This window comes from Epargyreus clarus, unplaced genomic scaffold (genome assembly GCF_041222505.1).
Source record: "Epargyreus clarus isolate Ecla_fem2 unplaced genomic scaffold, WU_Ecla_fem_2.2 ptg000032l, whole genome shotgun sequence".
NCBI classification, from domain to species: domain Eukaryota; kingdom Metazoa; phylum Arthropoda; class Insecta; order Lepidoptera; family Hesperiidae; genus Epargyreus; species Epargyreus clarus.
This window is the reverse complement of record NW_027332237.1, coordinates 10,017,715-10,038,311: the sequence shown is the minus strand read 5'-3', so window position 1 is coordinate 10,038,311 and position 20,597 is coordinate 10,017,715. Positions and strand designations below refer to the sequence as shown.

The following is a 20,597-nucleotide window of genomic DNA, read 5'->3' as shown; positions in this document are numbered from 1 at the left end:
ACTTTTAAATTAAAATGCCATTATTAAAACATTGGACACAAATAACCGTCAAATAATACTTAACTAAACAAGTTTAACATTATAGATAAAGTTTATTTTACATTAATAACAATAACATACATTTGTGCTGATTTACTTCATATAAAATTACTTTTGAGCTCTGTGTAAATTTTGAGCGGGGTCAGACATGAATTGAGTGACCGTATTGGAATGTTAAGTGTAAAAGATTTAAGTAAAAGTCATCCATTATTTTTCCAACAGACGATTTCTATTCGATTTAACGCTATAGTTCATACATTTTAGACATCCATTTATATACCAGATAGTTGTCTAAAATGATCGTTCATGAGATGGAACGACAATAGTAATGATGACGTATGATCGAATGAGTCTAGAGTAAAGCTTAATTGGTTGAGTGGCCCATGTGCATAAGTTTCTACTTGACCACACTAGTCAAACAAAACAAATTGCTGTGTTTGTCAAAGTGACACTTTTGACAAACATGCCTTAACGTTGTACGCTTGGCAGCCTTAGTCACTTGTTAGATCAATAAAAATTGATTTGGTGGCCAATGTTCATTAATTTCTACTTTAACAATCAAACTAGTCAAAAAAATACCAAACACTGTCACCAAAGGCGATCAAGTGACACTTTTGACAAATATGCGATTGCATTATACGCTTGAAAGCGTTTGTCACTTGTTAGATCAATAAAAATTGGTTGACCAATTCTCATAATTTTCTATTTAACCAATAAAACTGTCAAAACTGTCATACATCTGATTAAGAGATACCTTTGTTAAATGTTAGTTAGCGTTGTACGCTTGGAATCGTTTTTCGCTTGCTTGGTTGCTCAATGAATGCATTTCAATTCAATGTTTACTAATCTCTATTTAACGTATGCCAAATAATCTCATACAACAGGGAGCTTGTGTGAGAGATTTGTCATTTTTTGTTTTTGCTCATTTAAAATTGGATTTCTAACCAGTGTTCAAACGTTTCAACTAGATTAATTAAAATAACATACAAATAATGTGATTAAGTGACACTTTTGTCTTATATGTGCGTTAACAATGTACATATGGAAAATACAGTCTATTCCTCTCACGCGGGATTCTACCAGCATGTGGTTCCAATCCGCATGTGTCCTACTTATATCATATCATTTTATTTTAATAAGACTTTTGATACCATTTTACACGCAGACAGTTCATGCAGAGACTGCAGCTAGTACGCATGCGGGTATGACACACGCGGGCTTGAACCCGCGTGACAAGAAACAGGTCCGTATTCAATGTAAGAATACAATTTGTTCAAAATAAAATTATATTACACGATAAAGATACTTGTACAGAAAGTGTTTCAAATTAATCTACGGTAAATATAATTTATAGAAAGCTAATTAATACATCAGAATAATAGGATATTATTAGGCTTAAGTAGATAAATTAGGTATAGTAAATTAAACATGATTTTATACCTATTCATTAAATATATTCACATTGAATTACTAAAATTATATACTTAATAACAATTATTTCTGCTGGCTACACACACTCGTTTCCGATTTAAGTTTCCTCGAAATCAGCGCTATCCTGTTAATTAACACGAATCTGAAATTTAATAAGAAAAGTGACAAGATGTGAAACAATGACATAATTATTTGTACATCTGAATTCTTCGTAAAAAGATCTATCGTATCAGTATTTTCTGCGACAAAAACACACAAAGAGTTTTTCATAATTGGATTATACGCTACAGTACGGCACCGTTAACCTACTGCGCTGACAGCCCGATACCGGCAACTATTTTTTCATTTTTGATTGGACAATATGACACGACAGTTTTATACTGTTAATTATCGTCTTTTTTATAGCATAGAAGTAACAGACGAGCATGCAGTCCACATGATGGTGAGGCTACTATGGCTATCTGTAATCAACCCCAGATAAGATTAGTTTCCTACCTGAGGTCGGTCACAGTTGCGCCACCACCTTTGAGGTTTAAGCTTGAATACCTCTGGAAATTATGTCTTAACATCGCTGTTATTAAGCAGAAATAGGTGTATCGGTGGTACCGCTGGAGTCGAACCACAACGGTTTCTACCTTTAAGTTATGTTACCAGATTTTTTTTTAATTAATTTATTAAGTGATAAATCAAATGTTAACTAATATCCTCAGTTGCAACAAATGCAGGTATGAAAGCATGTGTCGTAGATGGCAACGGAGTGTCGGTGTCGTACCGGTGTCATGTCGTTCCGATGTAATAGAGCCCAAAATGCGACGCCACCAGCACTTTCGTGTTTTCAATGTTAGGTGAATTAAGTTTTCGATAGTATAAACTGGGGGGTCACTACCGTCTCTTAAAACAATATTATTTTAATCATAATATAAATAAATAAATACTATTTACTTTTTTCGCGGGAAATTTAACTTTTTAAGTAAAATATGTTCAGTTGGTTTTATACAATGGATAAGCGAAACATTAATAAGGGTTTAAGTTTGTTCAACTGTGTGTGACGGAATATTTTACTGTTTTAAGGAGGAAATAAAACTTTCCTGAATTATGATGGTTTTTAAAAGATGGTGGTAAGCCCCCTGATACTGTAGTACCATGGCTTTTTATATAATAACGAATCATGCGAGTTCCATCTTTTATAAGCAAAATACGCATTCGTCGGTTCTTTCTTTAGACATGAAGGACTGCTCGGATTTCCGCATCGGAAAAACTTTTTCAAAAGCTTCTTCGCTGTCAAAGAAATTCACGACTTTTTTCGACATTTTCCATTGCGTACAAATATTGTATTGGAGAACGAAATATGGTATAGTCCGCGTAAAACTACTAGTCCGCTTTGAATATAGAAATGAATCGCGTCGCCATAGCAAATTGTATCTACCTGCTCGCAACATCTTCAGAGCAGACTAGCAGTTTGGCGAGGACTATACGAGTGTTGATTTTTTTCAAGGTTTTCAAGGCGACAAAGGAACCCTAAGTAGAAAGTATTTAAATTATTGGTCATTCGGAAAACATGTTCTGGAAATGAAATTCGGATAACGAGTGTATAGAGCCAGCCGTTTTAATGTAGAAAACGATCAATCACCATTCTTTAATTACTTACATTAAAACCCATTTGTGTTTCGCGTGAAGTATTTCTGATTTTAAGGTATACTCTTTGTATAACAGTGCAGAGTCCTGTACCCATACCATGAGTTTTCAAAACATCCCACAAATTGACGTTACGTTTACTCAATCCATTATTCTGTTCCGTTTGCTTCAGTAGACTGAGTAAACGTAACAATAAGTAAGTGCTCAAGTGACGATGAACTCTTTGCCTACCTCACATGTTTGCATAAAAGAGAGACAAAACATAAAGCGCCATTTTGTCATTTTAGACATTTAATGTTACGTTACTGACACTATAATTCTGATACAATCCGCTTGGGGCGCTGATTGGATATTGTATGGGCAAATACGTAAACAAATACCAAAACAGTCCTATTTGTTAAAACGTAAAAACTCATGGTAAGGGTTCAATTCCCAACAGAAGCGTATGTACTTGATGAATTGGTAATATGTTTTGAGTAAATGTGTACTTGTTTTTTGGGTGTTTCGCGTAAACGTTTGATAGACTCGCGTATCTACAAGTACAAGGTATCGGGTTCCACTCCCAGCTTAATTTATAACACAATATTTCTGTAATATAGATATTTATAGGTATGTGTTTATAATATAAGCATATTTATTAATGGACCTTGTTCTGAGGAATATCTTTTTTGCTTACGAGGATAAATGTTTATTTTTATCCTGAAATGATCTATTTGAAGAACAGATGATCTTATCAATAAAGGTATTGTTTCAAAGACACCGAACTGATCCGAATAAGTTAAAATAAAGTTCTGGGAAAATTATCTAGGTGAATCATCATAATACAGTTGTCGGTGAAGCAATGTTCCTGTTTCGATTCCTGAGTATGAGTGAAAATACAAATTGTGTCTCAATGATGTTCAGTAATTCTGTCAATTTATTTGAGGTTCTGATTTTTGTGTGAATAGGCTGTTGCCTTTGGCGATTGATTTTAATATATGAGTGTCGTTAGATTCGTCTTGGTAGGGTAGTTTATACAATAAAAAAAAATACATCTTTCATTTGCTACTTTCGACGCAGCATATTATCTGCTTATTAAATAATTGTTATAATTAATTGTGCATTAACAATTTTAGTATTTAAGCACTTTAGTATTTTAATATTTACCACTTAAGTGTTTTTAGTGTTGTGTGTTTTACCATTATTATATGTGCCTATCAATTCACACTTGGCCAGCGCGGTGGACTATGGCCTAACTCTCACTCTAAGATACCCATGCTTAGTGGGACAGTAATGAGTTGACGAAGAATATTTTACCAAGAAATTTAGCCTAACCCTCTCACCCTAAGAAGATACCCGTGCTTGGTGGGATTATGGACACAATTATGGGTTGAGAAATATTTTTTTACCCAGAAATTCAGTCAGAGATACTTCACGCGGTAGACCTAATGATAAACCAGGATTTTTGTGTGCCTAGCTCCGTTAGTCCAATTGTCACCGTAGGACGATGTTCAGAGAGGTCAAGGTCGGCAGCAGTATACCCTGGAAGTTCAGGGTGGTGATGAAGCTTGGTGATGAGGACTGCATGGCCGCTGGGTTTTCACCTGTGGACAAATTTGATAAAATTATTCGTCTTATATATAAAAAATATGTAGACAAGTTTTATATATATTATAGAAGTAGCAGACGAGTCAACCTGATGTTAAGTAGCTACTGCCGCCCATGGACATCTACAATCAACCCCAGACAAGACCAGATTCCCACTTGACCGACCACAGATGCGCCGCTATCCCTGACGACCAAGTTGGAATGCCTCGGAAAAGTATTTCTCCCGTATCACACCGTTTAAACCAGAAGACAATAATGTTTAACACTGCTTTTAATAGGCAGAAATAAGTGTGGCGGTGGTGCCAGAGTAGAACCACAGAGGATTCTACCACCCACAAAGATAAAATAAAGAAAAAGATAAAACATAGGCAAGTGGTTAGAAACACAGTGGCCTACACACTCATTTGTTTCTTTCACATTATAATACTAGCTTTTAACCGCGGCTTTGCTCGCAGTCAAGGTCTTTTTGTCTAGTCCTCGAGTACGGCACCCTTTTTGATACAAAAGGTACAATATGTCCTTTTCTAAACTCCTGACAACGTGTACAAAAATTCATGAAAATCGGTTACACAGTTATCGCGTGAAAGTGTAGCAAAGAAATATATAAACTCACTGTTTTTTCAAAAAAATATTCAAAATTGATTCAAATAGAACTCTTTTTGAACGTCAACAAATTGCATCTGCTTCGGAAGGCCTTTCGCTATGGTGAAGAAGCGGCGACAGAAACTCCATACGTGTGCAACTTTATAATACTCGTAATAAGTAAGAATTACACCACGTTTCGCTTTAGTTTAGACAGATCTTTAGATCCACGAAACCAAAATGTGTACAAAGCGTGTATTTTTAATGTAATTATCTAAAAAAAGCTACGTTCACTACGAAAAATATGTATTCAATTTCCCAAAGGAATGTTTTCCTTTTCCACAAAGAGATTTACATGATAAGTTATTGTAATAAGCTAATTTGTTTAAAATATAAGCATATGAGGACTTATAAGACTATACCGTAATGTTTATTTACGTTATGTTTTAGCTTCTTAGCTTAATAATTATTTTATCCAATTTTTGCCAAAGAACGAAATTTAAAAAAGGTACGCAGATATTGTCGAATTTCGAATAAGTCATTGGAGTTAATTGTATGTTTTTATTACTTTGTTTAGAGGTTATTAGTAGGTATATCAAGTTGCAGTTTTTCTGGCTTTTCATAGTTATGTGTAATTAGAAATTAATCATGACGTGCTTCAAGAGAAATATCTTGAGATAAAAGATCTTAAGTGTTCGAGGTTAAAATCCCCGACACGCAACTCTGATTTTTTCAAAGTTATGTGCGTATTAGAAATTAATAATCACTTGCTTAAGCGGTAAAGAAAAACATCGTCAGGAAACCTACATACCTGAGAAATCTTAAAATAAATTTTCAAAGGTAAAGTTTTCAAAGGTAAATATTTGATTAACCTTTGAAAATCTCTCAATAATAGATTATTTTTTATTTTTATTTGAAAATCTTTTCAACTATATGTAAAGTTAAGCTTTTATCTTCTGGTAAGTAGGTATACGTCCGACACATATGTCCCTATGGTTTGAAACCCGCAATATATAAAACCATTCCCACTACTTTTTAAAAGACAGCAACCGACTTTAATACGACAATGATCCTTTACCAGTACCCTTAGTATGAGTTTTACGTTTTGACAAAAATGGCTGTTTTTGTTTTTGTTTACGTATTTCCCATATAGTTCCAATCAGTTCTGATACCATCCGCTAGGGTCGTTGATTAGAAATGTATGGGCAATAACGTAAAAAAATACCAAAACAGTCATTTTTGTAAAATCGTAAAAACTCATACTAAGGATACTGATGCACTGTTGTATGTTGTGTTTTATTTTCTGTTTACTCGAAAAGTTTTATCTCCTCGCCCGGTCAACAATTGGTAGAGCAAGCGTCTTAACATTTTATATCGTTTCATCAACCGAAGTGGACGGAATCGTTAACTCCTGTTCCGGGAAGTCATCGTTCCCGGAATTACGTTTCAATGCTTCCAGGAAAACACCGCTGAGGTATCCTGAGTTTTATAGCAATTATTTAAAATTGTTTGCGACTGTACTTTTAAAGTAATTGTTATAAACGAGTGCTTAGCTTTTTAAATTGCCTTGCTGTTGCATTGAGTTCTCCGACCAACTCCTCGAAGATTCCGCAGAATACAAGGTTTAAAGGTAGTAGATCCCTTTGTGGTTTAACTCCGGCAGCACTACCACCCCCACCTATTTTTTCTTAATAACAGCAATTTTAAGCGGTGCTGTTTTCTGGTTTGAAGGGTCGAATAAAGGAGACATACTTTTCTGAGGTATTTCAGTATAGTCCACAGGGGTAGCGGCGCATCTGTGCCCGATCACAGGTAGGAATCTAATCTTACCTGGCTGCAGATGTCCATGGGCGGCATTTGCCACTTACCATCAGATGGACTTCATGCTCATGTTTCTCTATTAAAAAAATAGGTCGGGTACAGTATTTTATTCCAGAGGTCCAATTTTTCTCTTCCGGGGCGAACATTCCATAAATATCTGACCTCGGTGTAATGAAGAATAAGTACCCACAAATTTAAAGGAAGGGAACCCTTGAGATATTTGACCCTGTAAATTACGGATATGTAGTCACGCCGACCAACTTTCTAATTGGATAGCATAGACCTCTTATGAGACCCTGAGTGTCGTAATTGGGTCACATAGGCCTTAATCGGCCACACTAATAGTGAAGATGACCCTATTATTCCTTAATTCTCAAGGGACCTTAAATTTACTGGTCATTTCTTGGCGCCAAATGCTATTTGAAATGACCCAGTTTGCAAATGTGATGATGTATCACTATCAAGTGATAGGAGAATAGTTTCAAGGTCAACTCAAATAGAGGTTTCAGCTTCGAATCTTGTGATATACGAATTTTGTATAGGTAGGTACATGTTTAGTTTGAATGAAAATACATTACGGGCTTAGTGACGTCATTTTAAATACAATATGGCGGATGCCCAAGATGGTGGATAAATTACTTTTATACACCCCATGACATTAATATCAAAGGAAAGGTTTTTTAAAGAGAAAAACGAAAAATAAAATGACGTTACCAAAAAGCCTGTTTCAAAAATGTTTTAAATATAAATTTATTTTTAGGTATATACAAAACTGAACTGAAGCAAATTGTACTTAGAACAGACATTCTACCTAAAGCCGACCACATATAAAAAAGCTTTAAGAATGTGTAAAATTTACGCGACAACTAATCTTTAAAAAAAATCTTGTTGTAATCTAAATATATATAACTCAAAGGTGACTGACATAGTGATCTATCAACGCACAGCCCAAACCACTGGACGGATCGGGCTGAAATTTGGCATGCAGGTAGATGTTATGACGTAGGCATCCGCCAAGAAAGGATTTTGATCAATTCTACCCCCAAGGGGGTAGTAAAATAGGGGATGAAAATATTACTTCGTAACGCGAGCGAAGCCGCGGGCAAAAGCTCGTGCAAAATAAACGCGAATTATACCAACTCACCATTAAATATATGGACGTAAATGCTAGCCGGGACAGCGTTGTTGGGTACGCAGGTGTAGTTGCCAGCGTGGGCCACGCTGGCCGCCGGGATCAGCAGGTCGGAGAGCCGCTGCGCCGGGTCCGTGGTCACGTTGATACCGCGCTCCACGTCATAATTTATCATCCTGCTGTTGTGGTACCTGGGAGTCAAGTAGAGAAATAACTTGAAATATCAACCCCAATAAGGTCTATCAAGGTAATTTATCGATATTATCAAGGTTTATTTTAAAAGATTAGAGTAACAGAAGAGTTTACAATCCATCGTAATACGTGGCCATGGCCCATGAACATATGTAAACAGCTTCAAATAACATGGATTCTATTTTAAGCCGATCATAGTTTGTCATTACACATCATGTTTTTGAAATATAAAAAGGTCTTTGTTATGGTCACCGCTGGCGCCACTTCTATTTGTGAGGTAGAAAAATGCTGCCTATACACATCTTTATCTCAACTGACCCGTGCCCAGCAGTGGGACAGTAATAGGTTGCTAATGATGATTATGATGACACATCTTTAATCCATTCGAAATAATACCGGAGATTTCACACACACCCCACCATATATGCTGCTAGTTAAGCCATTCAAAAATTTGCCACTAGAGGTCACACAATACACACAAAGACACACACAAGCACGCACGCACACACAACAGCGCATACCTGTTATCTAATAACACGCTTGACGTAGCACAGTCAAACCCAGTTCACGTACACGTGTGACGTCATTACCTTTATGTGTTACAAGTGTTTAGTCTGTTTAGTCGCTAGTTGCATTCTCGAAACGTTTCCTTTGTACACGTATAATTGTATTTGAAAGCTCTAAGAGAATAAACAGTAATTTGCGTAATAGTGGTGTTATAAGGAAATTGTTCTAGCATAGCACTGAGGTAATTGATTCAATAATGCCGTCTTGCTCATGCTGAGCATGTTTTAGTATAAAGAAGTGGGACGGTAATAGATATGGTGATATGACTGTTGATTAAGCAAACTTCACACACCCCTTTTATATAATAATATAGGAGTAGCAGATGAGTATGCAGTCCACCTGATGGTAAGTGGCTACTGTCGGCCTTAGACATATGTAATCAACTCCAGGTAGGATTAGATTCCTATCGCAGGTCAGCCACAGATACGCCGCTACTTCTGAGGACTAAGTTGGAATGCCTCGACTAAATATGTCTCCATTATAACACTCTTCGAAGTGGAACACAAGAGCGCTTACCACTGCTGTTATTGGGCAGAAATAGGTGTGGCGGTGGTTCCTCAGGCGTCGAACCACAAATCATTCTCCTTTCAAACTTACAGTACATTATACAGAAATATCATTAATGACGATTTTTTTATCATATTATCCGGTATCATATACATAAGCATGAGTTATACTTCTTTCAATTATTCTTTGTTTGTTTCTTTCTTTTATATATCTTTCAAAAAATAACAAAGAAATACCAACAATGACGGTTTATTTTCTCAGCGAATCATTTCTAATTTTCTAATAGACACAATATGTTAGACTCTGGATTAAATCCCAGTCTTCTACAATATAAAGCCTAATTGAATACCACTGAACCATGGTTAATAAACATAAATCTCTATAATTGGTAATTAGCGTCAATCATTACATTGTTGACCATAAAATTGGGAGCAAGCCTAATTCGTAACGCCAAATTTGGCAGCCGTACAAAAGCAGTTCAAATCCGTTTCGGGTGTAACAACCTTATTTACTTTTATGTAACAGCCTAGGCCAAATTAATGTGTGATGTAAGCTTTGAAAACAGGTAATAATTTTGTAGTATACATATTTTGGTTTCATAATTTTGGAAGTGCGGTGATTATGCACACTCAAAAGATGGCGCATCTGTACCCTTCCCTTACCATGAATTTATACGTTTTGACAAATATGACTGTTTTTATATTTGTCTACGTATTTGCCCATATAAATTCCAATCAGCTTACCATGAGTTTTCAAAACATTCCACAATTTTACGTTACGTTTACTCAATCCATTATTCTGTTCCGTTTGCTTCAGTAGACTGAGTAAACGTAACAATAAGTAAGTGTTCAAGTCTTTTTGTCTACCTCACATGTTCGCAAAAAAGAGAGACAAAACATAAAGCGCCATTTTGTCAATTTAGACATTTAATGTTACGTTACTGACACTATAGTTCTGATACAATCCGCTAGGGGCGCTGATTGGAATTTGTTTGGGCAAATACGTAAACAACAACCAAAACAGTCATATTTGTCAAAACGTTAAAACTCATGGTAAGGGTACAGGTGGACTGCTGCAGGTTCATTTGCCACTTCAATGTATTAAGATAGATTAAGAATAAGATGATATATTACAAACTTTGTTAAAAGTTTATTACTAAATACATATTTACAATGTTACAATTTGAGTATCAATTGTATCTTTTAATTTTCTATTTTCGTATCTTAAAAACATCTGGAAATCTCAAAATAATTTCCACTGCAACATACTTCTAAATTGTTAAAGTAAAATGTGAAGAAAATTTCAAAATAAACGGGTATAGTGTCTCGGTCAAACTAGCTTTCTTAGGGCGTTTGCACATGGACGGATATCCATACGACTATGCGTCGCATATACTTGATTGAAGGAAAGTTTACGAATAAGAATATGTATTACAAAAGTTGTACATTGTTTCCTTTCTTGACTCTTTTCTTTTATAAGAATATCTAAAAGAATTCCAAACACAACAACAATTCAAAATAAGTCAAATAAAACGAACTTAATGCAACTTTCTTTTAAATGCAAAATATAAAAAATTGCGTATGAATAGATGATATTGGTTAAACTTTATACCAGAATATCAAAACATGTAAGCATAATTGAAATGAGATATTAGCATTGTAATTGAAAGGAAACAGAACAATAACATTGCGAACACAATTACGTAACAAAACAATTGAAACTCTGTTTATTATACATTCACAATATACTCATAGATTAGTTAAGATTAATCGCTCCTAAAGCAGTGATAGCCTAGTGGTTAAGAAACTCGGCCTCTCCATCGAGGGGTCCGAGGTTCAAATCCCAGGCGCGCACCTCTGATTTTTCAAAGTTATGTGCGTATTAGAAATTAATTATCACTTGCTAAACGGTAAAGGAAAACAGCGTGAGGAAACCTGCATACCTGAGAGATTTATAAAAAAAATCTCAAAGGTATGTGAAGTCTACCAATACGCACTTGGCTAGCGCGGTGGACTATGGCCTAATCCTTCTCATTCTGAGAGGAGACCCGTGCCCAGCAGTGGGATAGTAATGGGTTGTTGATGATGATGATGATGAATCGCTCCTAACAAGAAAATATAACCTTTTGACAATTGTCACTGTCATCTATTTTCGTGTTTGAAAAATATTAAAGAAATGTAGTTTTTAGATCATTTACGAATTAAACGATATTTCTCCGCACTTTTTCTTCGATTTCGTATCTTAACTGCGCATGTCGGCATTATTCCGTGTAATTTACATCATGACAGTCATTAAACCGTTTAAGTCATTTAAGAGCTTCCTTCAATTATAAGGCGGTGAGATATCTATACTTATTGCACGACTCATGATGCGAAGCATCAGAGAGTGCTTTACGATCGAAAAATTTTTTTCGCTTCATTTTGGCGGCTATTTTTATTATTATAGCCTTGATAGTTCACGGAATCAAGATATTTTGCATACTATTGTCGAGATAAATTAATGGAGATTAATTCCATACTTTTTAAAAATTGATTTACTGCAATAGAATTGGAAAAAAACACCAAGATAGGTCAAAAAAATTTCCTGTCCGTCATGTGTGAAACCTGAAAACACTGTAACTTGTGAAAAAATCCATCATTTGAGTAATTTTTTTTTTTTTAATTCTAATCGACGATTGTAGGTCACTGAATGCGAATGATTAATTAATTCAGTGTCGTTTAATTGCAATTAATAAAAAACGAAAACTACAAGACTGTATATCTATATATATGCATGTAAAATTAACATGGATGGTGATATATCTATATCTATAGATATTATGTACATTTTATTCCACCAGGGGCGCCTGTGCATCACTTTCCTAGTACAGCTGTTTTTTTTAATTTTTATTTATTATTTTTTTCTTTTTTTCTTTTTATTTTGCACGACTCACGTGTTTTTTTTCGTTATTTATTGACAAATAATTGGGTAGCTATTTTTTATTCAATTAAAAAAATGAATACTGTTAAAACAAAATATAAAAAAAAAATTAACGAATGAAAATTTCACATATTTATTTTAAATTCTAATCGACAATTGTAGGTCACTGAATGCAAATGGTTAATTATTTCAGTGTCGTTTAATTCCAATTAATAAATAACGAAAACTACAAGACTGTACATCTATTTATATTCATAGAAAATTAACATATGGATGGTGATATATCCATAGATATTATGTACATTTATTCCAGCAGGGGCGCTTGTGCAGTACCTTCTTCCTACTACAGCTGTTTTTTCGGCAATTAATTTTGAACGCCTTGATTTTTTTTTTATATTTCATAATTAAATGAGCATTATGAGTCGTGCACTTTTGGATTTTCCAAACTTTCTATGAATATACTTGAAACATTGCAAATAACAAAACTTGAGCATTATGACAAGAAACAAAAAACTCCACTGTCCTATACCATAGTATGAGACATACATACGCTAGTAGCTATGTAATACAGTTTAACTTATTTTTTCCACTTTTAAAAGGAAATAATGAAATTCAAAGATATGGGTCAATAGTCTTGAACGTGTGAGCTGCCTAACATCAAATTGTTGACCAAATAGTGTTTTCAAACTACACAAGTAAGACGAGCACATTTTGTTCCAGCATCCCCTCTGCTAACTTTGCGACAACTTTGTCATGACACATTATAGGCACGTGTTACACTATAAGCGATAAGCTATACTTAGGATATTCACTATGGGCACTATGGCTGTAGAATATGTGAGGGATTAATATTCTAGTCATATAAGAAAAGTTTCTGTTAGTGAAACTAACTTCAAATATTCAGTCTGTGTCACTTGTATTCACTCAAGTATGTAGACTTTAAGTACGAATCCTTTTCCCTTATAAAAATCGAATAAAACTAATTTATTAAGGGATTTCCTACACATATTATGCCAATTACGGTAGTAAGTATATTACTAACTTTTTTGAAATAATTGAAAATTCTTTTTCGACGAATAAGAAAAAGCTGACATATTTTTCTTTTTATTCTGAAAATGATTGTTACGATTTAGAGTACACAAAACAGTAACTCAAAATATGGACATAAATTGTTATTACCCTAAAATATTTAGGACATTTATATAATAATGTTAAAAATAAATATGTGTTGGTATCGCTACAAGGTTATATCCCAGTACGTAAAGCGGCTACATACTATAGACAATTCGAATATCTTGAGAAATAATTTTGATTATTCCTTGGTCGTAAAATGGCTATCATCTGCCATATACCAGTCAGACAAGCGTCTATATAAACAATAATAACAATTGTTTCAACAACTTTGGACATAAGAAAGTAAATCGTCTACATAAGTTACAACCTAACTGTCCGAATAGCCAATACACCACGTTGCCAAGTCCGCTGCCAAAGATGTGCCAAATGTTGCCAAAGGCTTGGAAAAATTTAATTACATTTCGTGGTCAGAGTTTCGATGTCATATTTTTATTGCACGTATGCTCTAATTGTAGAAGTATGGATTGCCATTTTAGCTTCATTTTAGGTATTACTGGGTACGTAGTATAAAAAGCATTGCAAATACCATCTTTTTATGCTAAATTATTGTCATTTTATAAAGATAGGAAAACCACTCGGTACCAATCCGCTACCAACGTGTATGATGGTATACATTCAAACAATGGAGTATGCACCACTTAACCACCATACATTCCACCACCAACACGTGTTTCACATTAAAACAGAACATCATCAGAGTAGGTGACTATATTGTTAAGTCAACTTACCTATTAAATATCTAACTATCACTTCCTTTATCCGTGAAGGACACCATCATAAGGAAACCTACAATCGAACCTACAGGAAGAGTTCTCAAAGATATACCTTTCAGATTTTTCACTTAAAGTTTAACAACCTTCACGTATCTAGCGCAGTGGAAAAAACTTAAATATTTTAATCAAAGAGTTGGTTTTAGTCCAGAAAAGACAATAAGGGTCTTGATGATGTTGATAACTTACCAGAATACAAATGCTGGTGCCTCTGTAGTCTGGACCACAGAACACTGCAGTCGTAGTGTAGAACCAGGCTTGAGGTACTTCTCTGTAGGCCCTGAGATTTGTGCTCGCGCCTCTGCAAAGGAAAAAAATGTTAGTTTAGGAGGTGAGTTGTATGAAGGGTAAAGCAGTGATAGCGTAGTGGTGGAAATATATCCTCTTCGAAGAGTTCGAGGTTCGGATCCTAGGCTGACCTGAGATCTCTAAATCCTGCGTACCTAAAAGATTTTTAGAAAATACAATATTTCACAGTCATAAACTGTGGAGTCTGTTCGTAATTGACCAGGGCGTTGGCAATGGCCTATTCTTTCTCATTCTGAGATTAAACTTGTACTAAGCAGATACGATAGATATATTGGTTCATGATGATGATGTATGTAAGCACATAAAATGTTAAGTGTATATTAGCTTATATTATAGGACAAAATCGACATCAAATAGATCTGATCTGAACCATTTATAATTTCATATCATCAAGTCCTACTAGTACTACTTCCCTCAAAACAGCAGGTCTACTCTACACATTGGACAGCAGATAGACTTTTTCTTAGCGAAAGTTGTCCGCTAAATATCCATAGATATCTGGATTAGGACATTCTCTGCTGCGGATATAAAACAAATAATGGATACTGTGTCGTGACAAACCTGAGTTTAAGCTACGTTGATTGTATTTCTTAACAAATTGCACAAATATACAGCTTTCATAAAATACATTTATTTAGAAGTTACATCGACATAATAAGGCCATAAAACAACCTTTGTAAATTATTCAAGGATAACAAATTTTCCTCTTAAAGGAAGTCGCAAAATGAAGCGAAAACACGAATGTTTTTAATTCGAATACTACGTTATTTATTTTGTGAAAAAAACGTTTTTACAAGCTTTTCTTTTTCCTTTTCCCTTTTTTAATTGTATAATGTTTTTAAATCCATGTGTTTCATAGACAGCATTGATCTCAAGAACTTAAAATATTCTCATGAACCTTTGCTTCTCTGAACAACTCTGCAAAATGTTTATCAATGTATAGAATTTCTATATAATAGATTAAAATGCTTCTACGCTCATTTATACGAATATGATTATAAAATATTGGCCAAGTGCGAGTCGAACTCTTACACGGAGGGTTCCCTACCACCAAATTGTCATTTGTATTTTGTCTTTAACATTTGTTGCCATAGTAGCCATAAAAGTCAATGCATTGCAAAAAAAATAACTGTCTACTTATTACGGTTTAATATATCGACGGTCCCTACGTATAAAGCGACATTTCAAAAACGCAGGTTTACAAACCACTCTAGAAATAATTCTCTATACAATTCTAAGAATTTTTTTTTATAATGTTGTTATAGCTTTCGAAAGTTTGTACTTGTATTTTTAAATATTTTTTTTTTATTTACCAGTAAAACTGACTTTATGTCTATCTATTACGGTTCCAGAGATAGAGCCCTGTGACAGACGGACAGACAGCGGAGGATTAGTAACAGGGTTCCATTTTTACCCTTTGGCTACGGAATCCTAAAACATACTCAAAATTTATTCTATTCCTTGTATCCAATATACTGTCTATTAAATTTAATTGCTATCATAATGAGATAGCACATAATATCGTTGCAATAATTAGATGATTATATCTCAATTTATGCACCCATCCGTATAATTAATGTAAATTAGGTTCACATAATACTAATATCTGATAATGAGTTATGGTGTTTAATGGGCCAATATATTGCCTGAAATTCCAAACATGTGTAAGCTTTGTACAGGTGCTAGAATCCTTCGGGCTTAACTTTCGAGGCGTCGTCGCCGCGTGTTTTTAACACGCTTTTGTTAGCTTGAGTTGTATCTATGTATGTTTGTATGTAACAGAATCTTTGAACTCGATTTTTACCCACTTTGAACGGTATAATTAATTTAAAATTTTGAAAAATTATCAAGAACCAATACACGATTTATCCCATTCTCCCCATCAGGATCGTCAGGAATCAGGATTAACGATTTTCCTTGTGCGATTTTAGCGTACTTTTTAAACTATAATTATTCGGATTTATAATAGCAGTGTTCCTCTTCTATGTTGATTTTGAATACGTAGGGCCCCGCACCCAACGGGTAAAAACAGAATCCTATTACCAAACCTCCGCTGCCCGTTACAGCAAGCATAATTTCTAATACGCACATAACTGAAAACAGAGGTGCGTGCCTGGGAATCGAACCTCGACCCTCCAATCCATAATCTTGCCACTAACAAAATTCAAACATAAATTAAGATTGTGGCTAATTGACAAATGTTTTTACAATGTGCAAGAATTTCTTGACATAAAATGATTAATTTATTTAGTATGTAATATTAAGTTTTATTAAATTGAAATTTCTTGTCTTGAAAAAGTCTTGACATTATAATTATAATATATTATTAATTATGATATTTGTGTGTATTATTTTATATTTAAATAATAATAATTGATCCTGTAATTTTATAACATTTTTGTAGATACGTTAGAGATGACAAAATGCATTATATTGATAAAATATGTATATGAAGCATTTTACAAAATAAATTTGATTTGATCTGATTTGATCACAGTCAGTCAGAGATCTGCTTATATAAAAGCTTTAATGTAACTTACCAACAACATCAAGTCTTAAGAAGATGCTAGTGGGCGGATGTGACGACACCTGGCACTCGTAGATGCCGGCATCACGTTTCTGGACGAATCGGACCTTCAGGGTCCAGTCCTGGAACAAAACATATCTTTTTTAATATAGTAGTATCAAACGGGTATGCAGTCCACCTGACGGTACGTGGTTACTGCCACCCATGGACATCTGTAAAACCACAGATAAAATAAAGTATATTTGAAGGCGCTAGATTTGAAGTTGGTACGCACTTTGGTTCGTCTCAAACGGTACTACCGTCACATCTATTTCTTGCTGTGTTCTGGTTCGAAGGCAGCCATACTTTTTCGAAACGTTTCAGCTTAATCATCAAGGGTAGCGACGCATCTGTGATCTTATGTAGGAATGTAATCTCATCTAGAGTTTATTACATATGTCCATAGGCGCCAGTAGCCACTTATCAGATGGACTGCATGCTCCACTGCTGCTTCCATATAAATAATAAGGTCCAATTTGATGTTATTTGTATAAAAACCGTCATCTCAGTATAATTTCCCAGAAGTAATAACATAACATTTAACCCTACATTAAGATTGAAACTAATACTCGGGTTAATAGTCAGCTATATAACATAACGACGCATTCTTCAAGGCTAGTAAGATCATATCCACGGTGAGATGAAAACGCAGTAAGTCACGCTAATAGGGGAATTAACCTGATTATTGGGTTCAGTGGGTTTGTCTGGGATTATTATATTAAATGTTATTAGTTATGTGTTACGGTCCGTAGATTCACTCGGCCTAGATTTTGAGCTTTCTTGTAGGTTCGTGCTTAGCTGTTACGTATGAAGAAGAATTTCTTTGTAAGAAAACATATATAGATATACAAAATATGTTTTATCTTTGTATGTGTTCCTTTTTAACACGCTTTTGTTAGCTTGGGTTGTACGTTTGTATGTATGTATGTAACAGTAACGGAATCTTTGAGCCCGATTTTTATCCACTTTGAACGTTCAGTTTAATTCAAAATTTTAAAGAATTATCAAAAACCGATGACAATACACGATTTTAATAATTTTCTACCATTGTCCTTATCAACATCCTCAGGATTAACGATTTTCGAGGGGAGAGAAAGCGCCTTATGGAGCGTACAGGCAAAGTTACTAGTTGGATTTTTAGCTATGAGAAATAATAATGTTATTTCCCTATAACTCAAATGTATTGAAACATATCTTTAATGCCATTTTTTAGAATGATTTTTAGGATTCCGTACTAAAAGGATAAAACGAAACCCTCCGCTGTCTGTTCGTGAGTCACAGGGCTGTATCTCTTAAACCGTAATAGATAGACACTTGATTTTTTTACAGGCGAGAGAAAGCGCCTTATGGAGCGTACAGGCAAAGTTACTAGATTGATTTTTAGCTATGAAAAATAATAATTAATTTTCGACAGTAATGTTTTTCGAGTGTATGTATGTATATTGTGGGTCTCATTCTTTGGCATGCCGTCCAGTCTCTTGATGGATTTTAACATGAGGTGTCGTTGGATGCATCGAAATTGTGGGAATAATATATATAGGCTATAATTTTAGGCCGTCGAGTGTTTGCTTTTATAATAATTAAATTATTACAATTTGTAGAGTTATATATTAAATATTCAAGACTTGTATAGTCACAAAAAATACTCAGCTAAATAGGCAATAAGGATCGAATTTGAATCCACCACCAAAAATTTCTACCACCCTTTAAATACTCTGCATTAAAATGAACAATCCTCTAAGTCAATATTGTTATATTGACTTAGAGTATTGTTCATTTTAATCAATATTGTTATATTGACTTAGAGGTTTGTTCATTTTAATCAATATTGTTATATTGACTTAGAGGATTGTTCATTTCAGTTCAGTTTGTTTATACATTTTTCCAAAAGAAAGTTATTTTATTAACTCAAAATATGCACCTCTGAATGCTGAAGATGGATTGCCTGAAACCTCTGATCTGAACTGTAGGTAGTTAACCCCACTGTTAGTAGGTGGTAGTCTTTTCTTCTTATCCAGGAAACCTGAAACAAAAATATATATAAAAAACAATGTTCAAACATTTCCACATTTAAATATAGATGACATATCGTCAACCCATTACTGTCCCACTGCTGGGCACGGGTCTCCTCTCAGAATATGAAGGATTAGGTCATAGTCCACCGCACGGGCCAAGTGTGTATTGGTAGGCTTCACATACCTGTAAGAACTTTTTAAAGATCTCTCAGATATGTAGATTACCTGACTGTGTTTTCCTTCGCCGTTTAAGCAAGTGATAATTAACTTCGAAAAATCAGAGGTGCCTGGGATTTGAACCTCAGATCCGCGATCGAGAGGCAGAGCTACCCACTAAGTTAGCACGGCTTTTATATACACAGAACTGATAAACAGACCCAAAATAGACACGAAATTTAGTCAGAAATCTAGAAATTAATCTTAAGATAATTTGCATGGCTTCCTGGTACGGTGGTATTTGCTTTCAAATAACTACGCTATTTTTGTTTAAGAAACTTTATTCATATTAATAATGAATGAGAATTAATTTTGTGTGTAGGAATTTTTCACATGAATTTGTACCTCATTTCTTACATAATGCGCTGGTTGCTTGTTATTAAAAAGGTTTGTAAAGATGTGGATACCAAGGTACATATTACGCGACCAACTTAGTCCCAAGCTGAAGGTGGTAGAACCCTTCGTGGTTCGACTCCAGCGGCACCACCGCCACACCTCTTTCTACCTAATAACAGCAGTGTTAGGCGCTGCTGTGTTCCGTCTTGAAGGGTGTGGTAAAGGAGACATACTTATCCTAGGCGTTCCAGCTTAGTGCTCAAGGGCAGCGGCGCATCTGTGGCCGACCTCAGGTAGGAATATCTAATCCTATCTGGGCTTGATTACAGATGTCCTTGGGCGGCAGTAGCCACTTACCATCAGGTGGACTGCATGCTCGTCTGCTAGTCCTATATTATTAAAAAAAGTAGAGGCAATGAATCTGCGAACAACTTCAGGTCCTTGTTTTATATGGAGTTTATGACAGACAGCAGCAGTGACACTATCATATGAACTGCATGCTCGTTCGGTTCAATCTTATAAAAACTTGCTTCAAATTAAAATCCGATTGTTAGTCTATTTTTATAAAAAAAACTAAACTGTAATTATATTAACGAATCCAGTCAACGTAAAGCTGATATAAGGGCATGGGCGATAATGAAAGGTTCGTACAAATGAGAGATAATTTAGAGTAATTAGATCTCGTGTAAAAGACTCTACTATACTGAGGAATGAACTGAGGAGAGTAAGGCGAGACTCGTACGCTTCTTATATTGATTATTTGTAGATATAAATGAGGTTGAAGTTTTAGTCTAGGACTCAATTTTAATTATAATAAATTTTACAAACACTTTTTAAGT

The 20,597-nt window shown here is 34.7% G+C and overlaps 1 protein-coding gene across 1 annotated transcript in view; it reads right to left on the bottom strand.

Moving 5' to 3' along the window:
• Nucleotides 1-4,186: 4,186 nt before the first annotated feature.
• LOC140755162 (contactin-4) overlaps nucleotides 4,187-20,597 on the bottom strand; it is a 189,116-nt gene continuing 172,705 nt past the window's right edge. The window contains exons 4-8 of the mRNA XM_073090372.1: nucleotides 19,113-19,214; nucleotides 17,166-17,274; nucleotides 14,506-14,617; nucleotides 8,240-8,418; nucleotides 4,187-4,688 (exon numbers count right to left, since the gene is read on the bottom strand). Of these exons, the coding sequence (XP_072946473.1) occupies nucleotides 4,579-4,688; nucleotides 8,240-8,418; nucleotides 14,506-14,617; nucleotides 17,166-17,274; nucleotides 19,113-19,214 (612 nt within the window). The 3' untranslated portion in view covers nucleotides 4,187-4,578. The remainder of the gene's footprint in view (nucleotides 4,689-8,239; nucleotides 8,419-14,505; nucleotides 14,618-17,165; nucleotides 17,275-19,112; nucleotides 19,215-20,597) is intronic.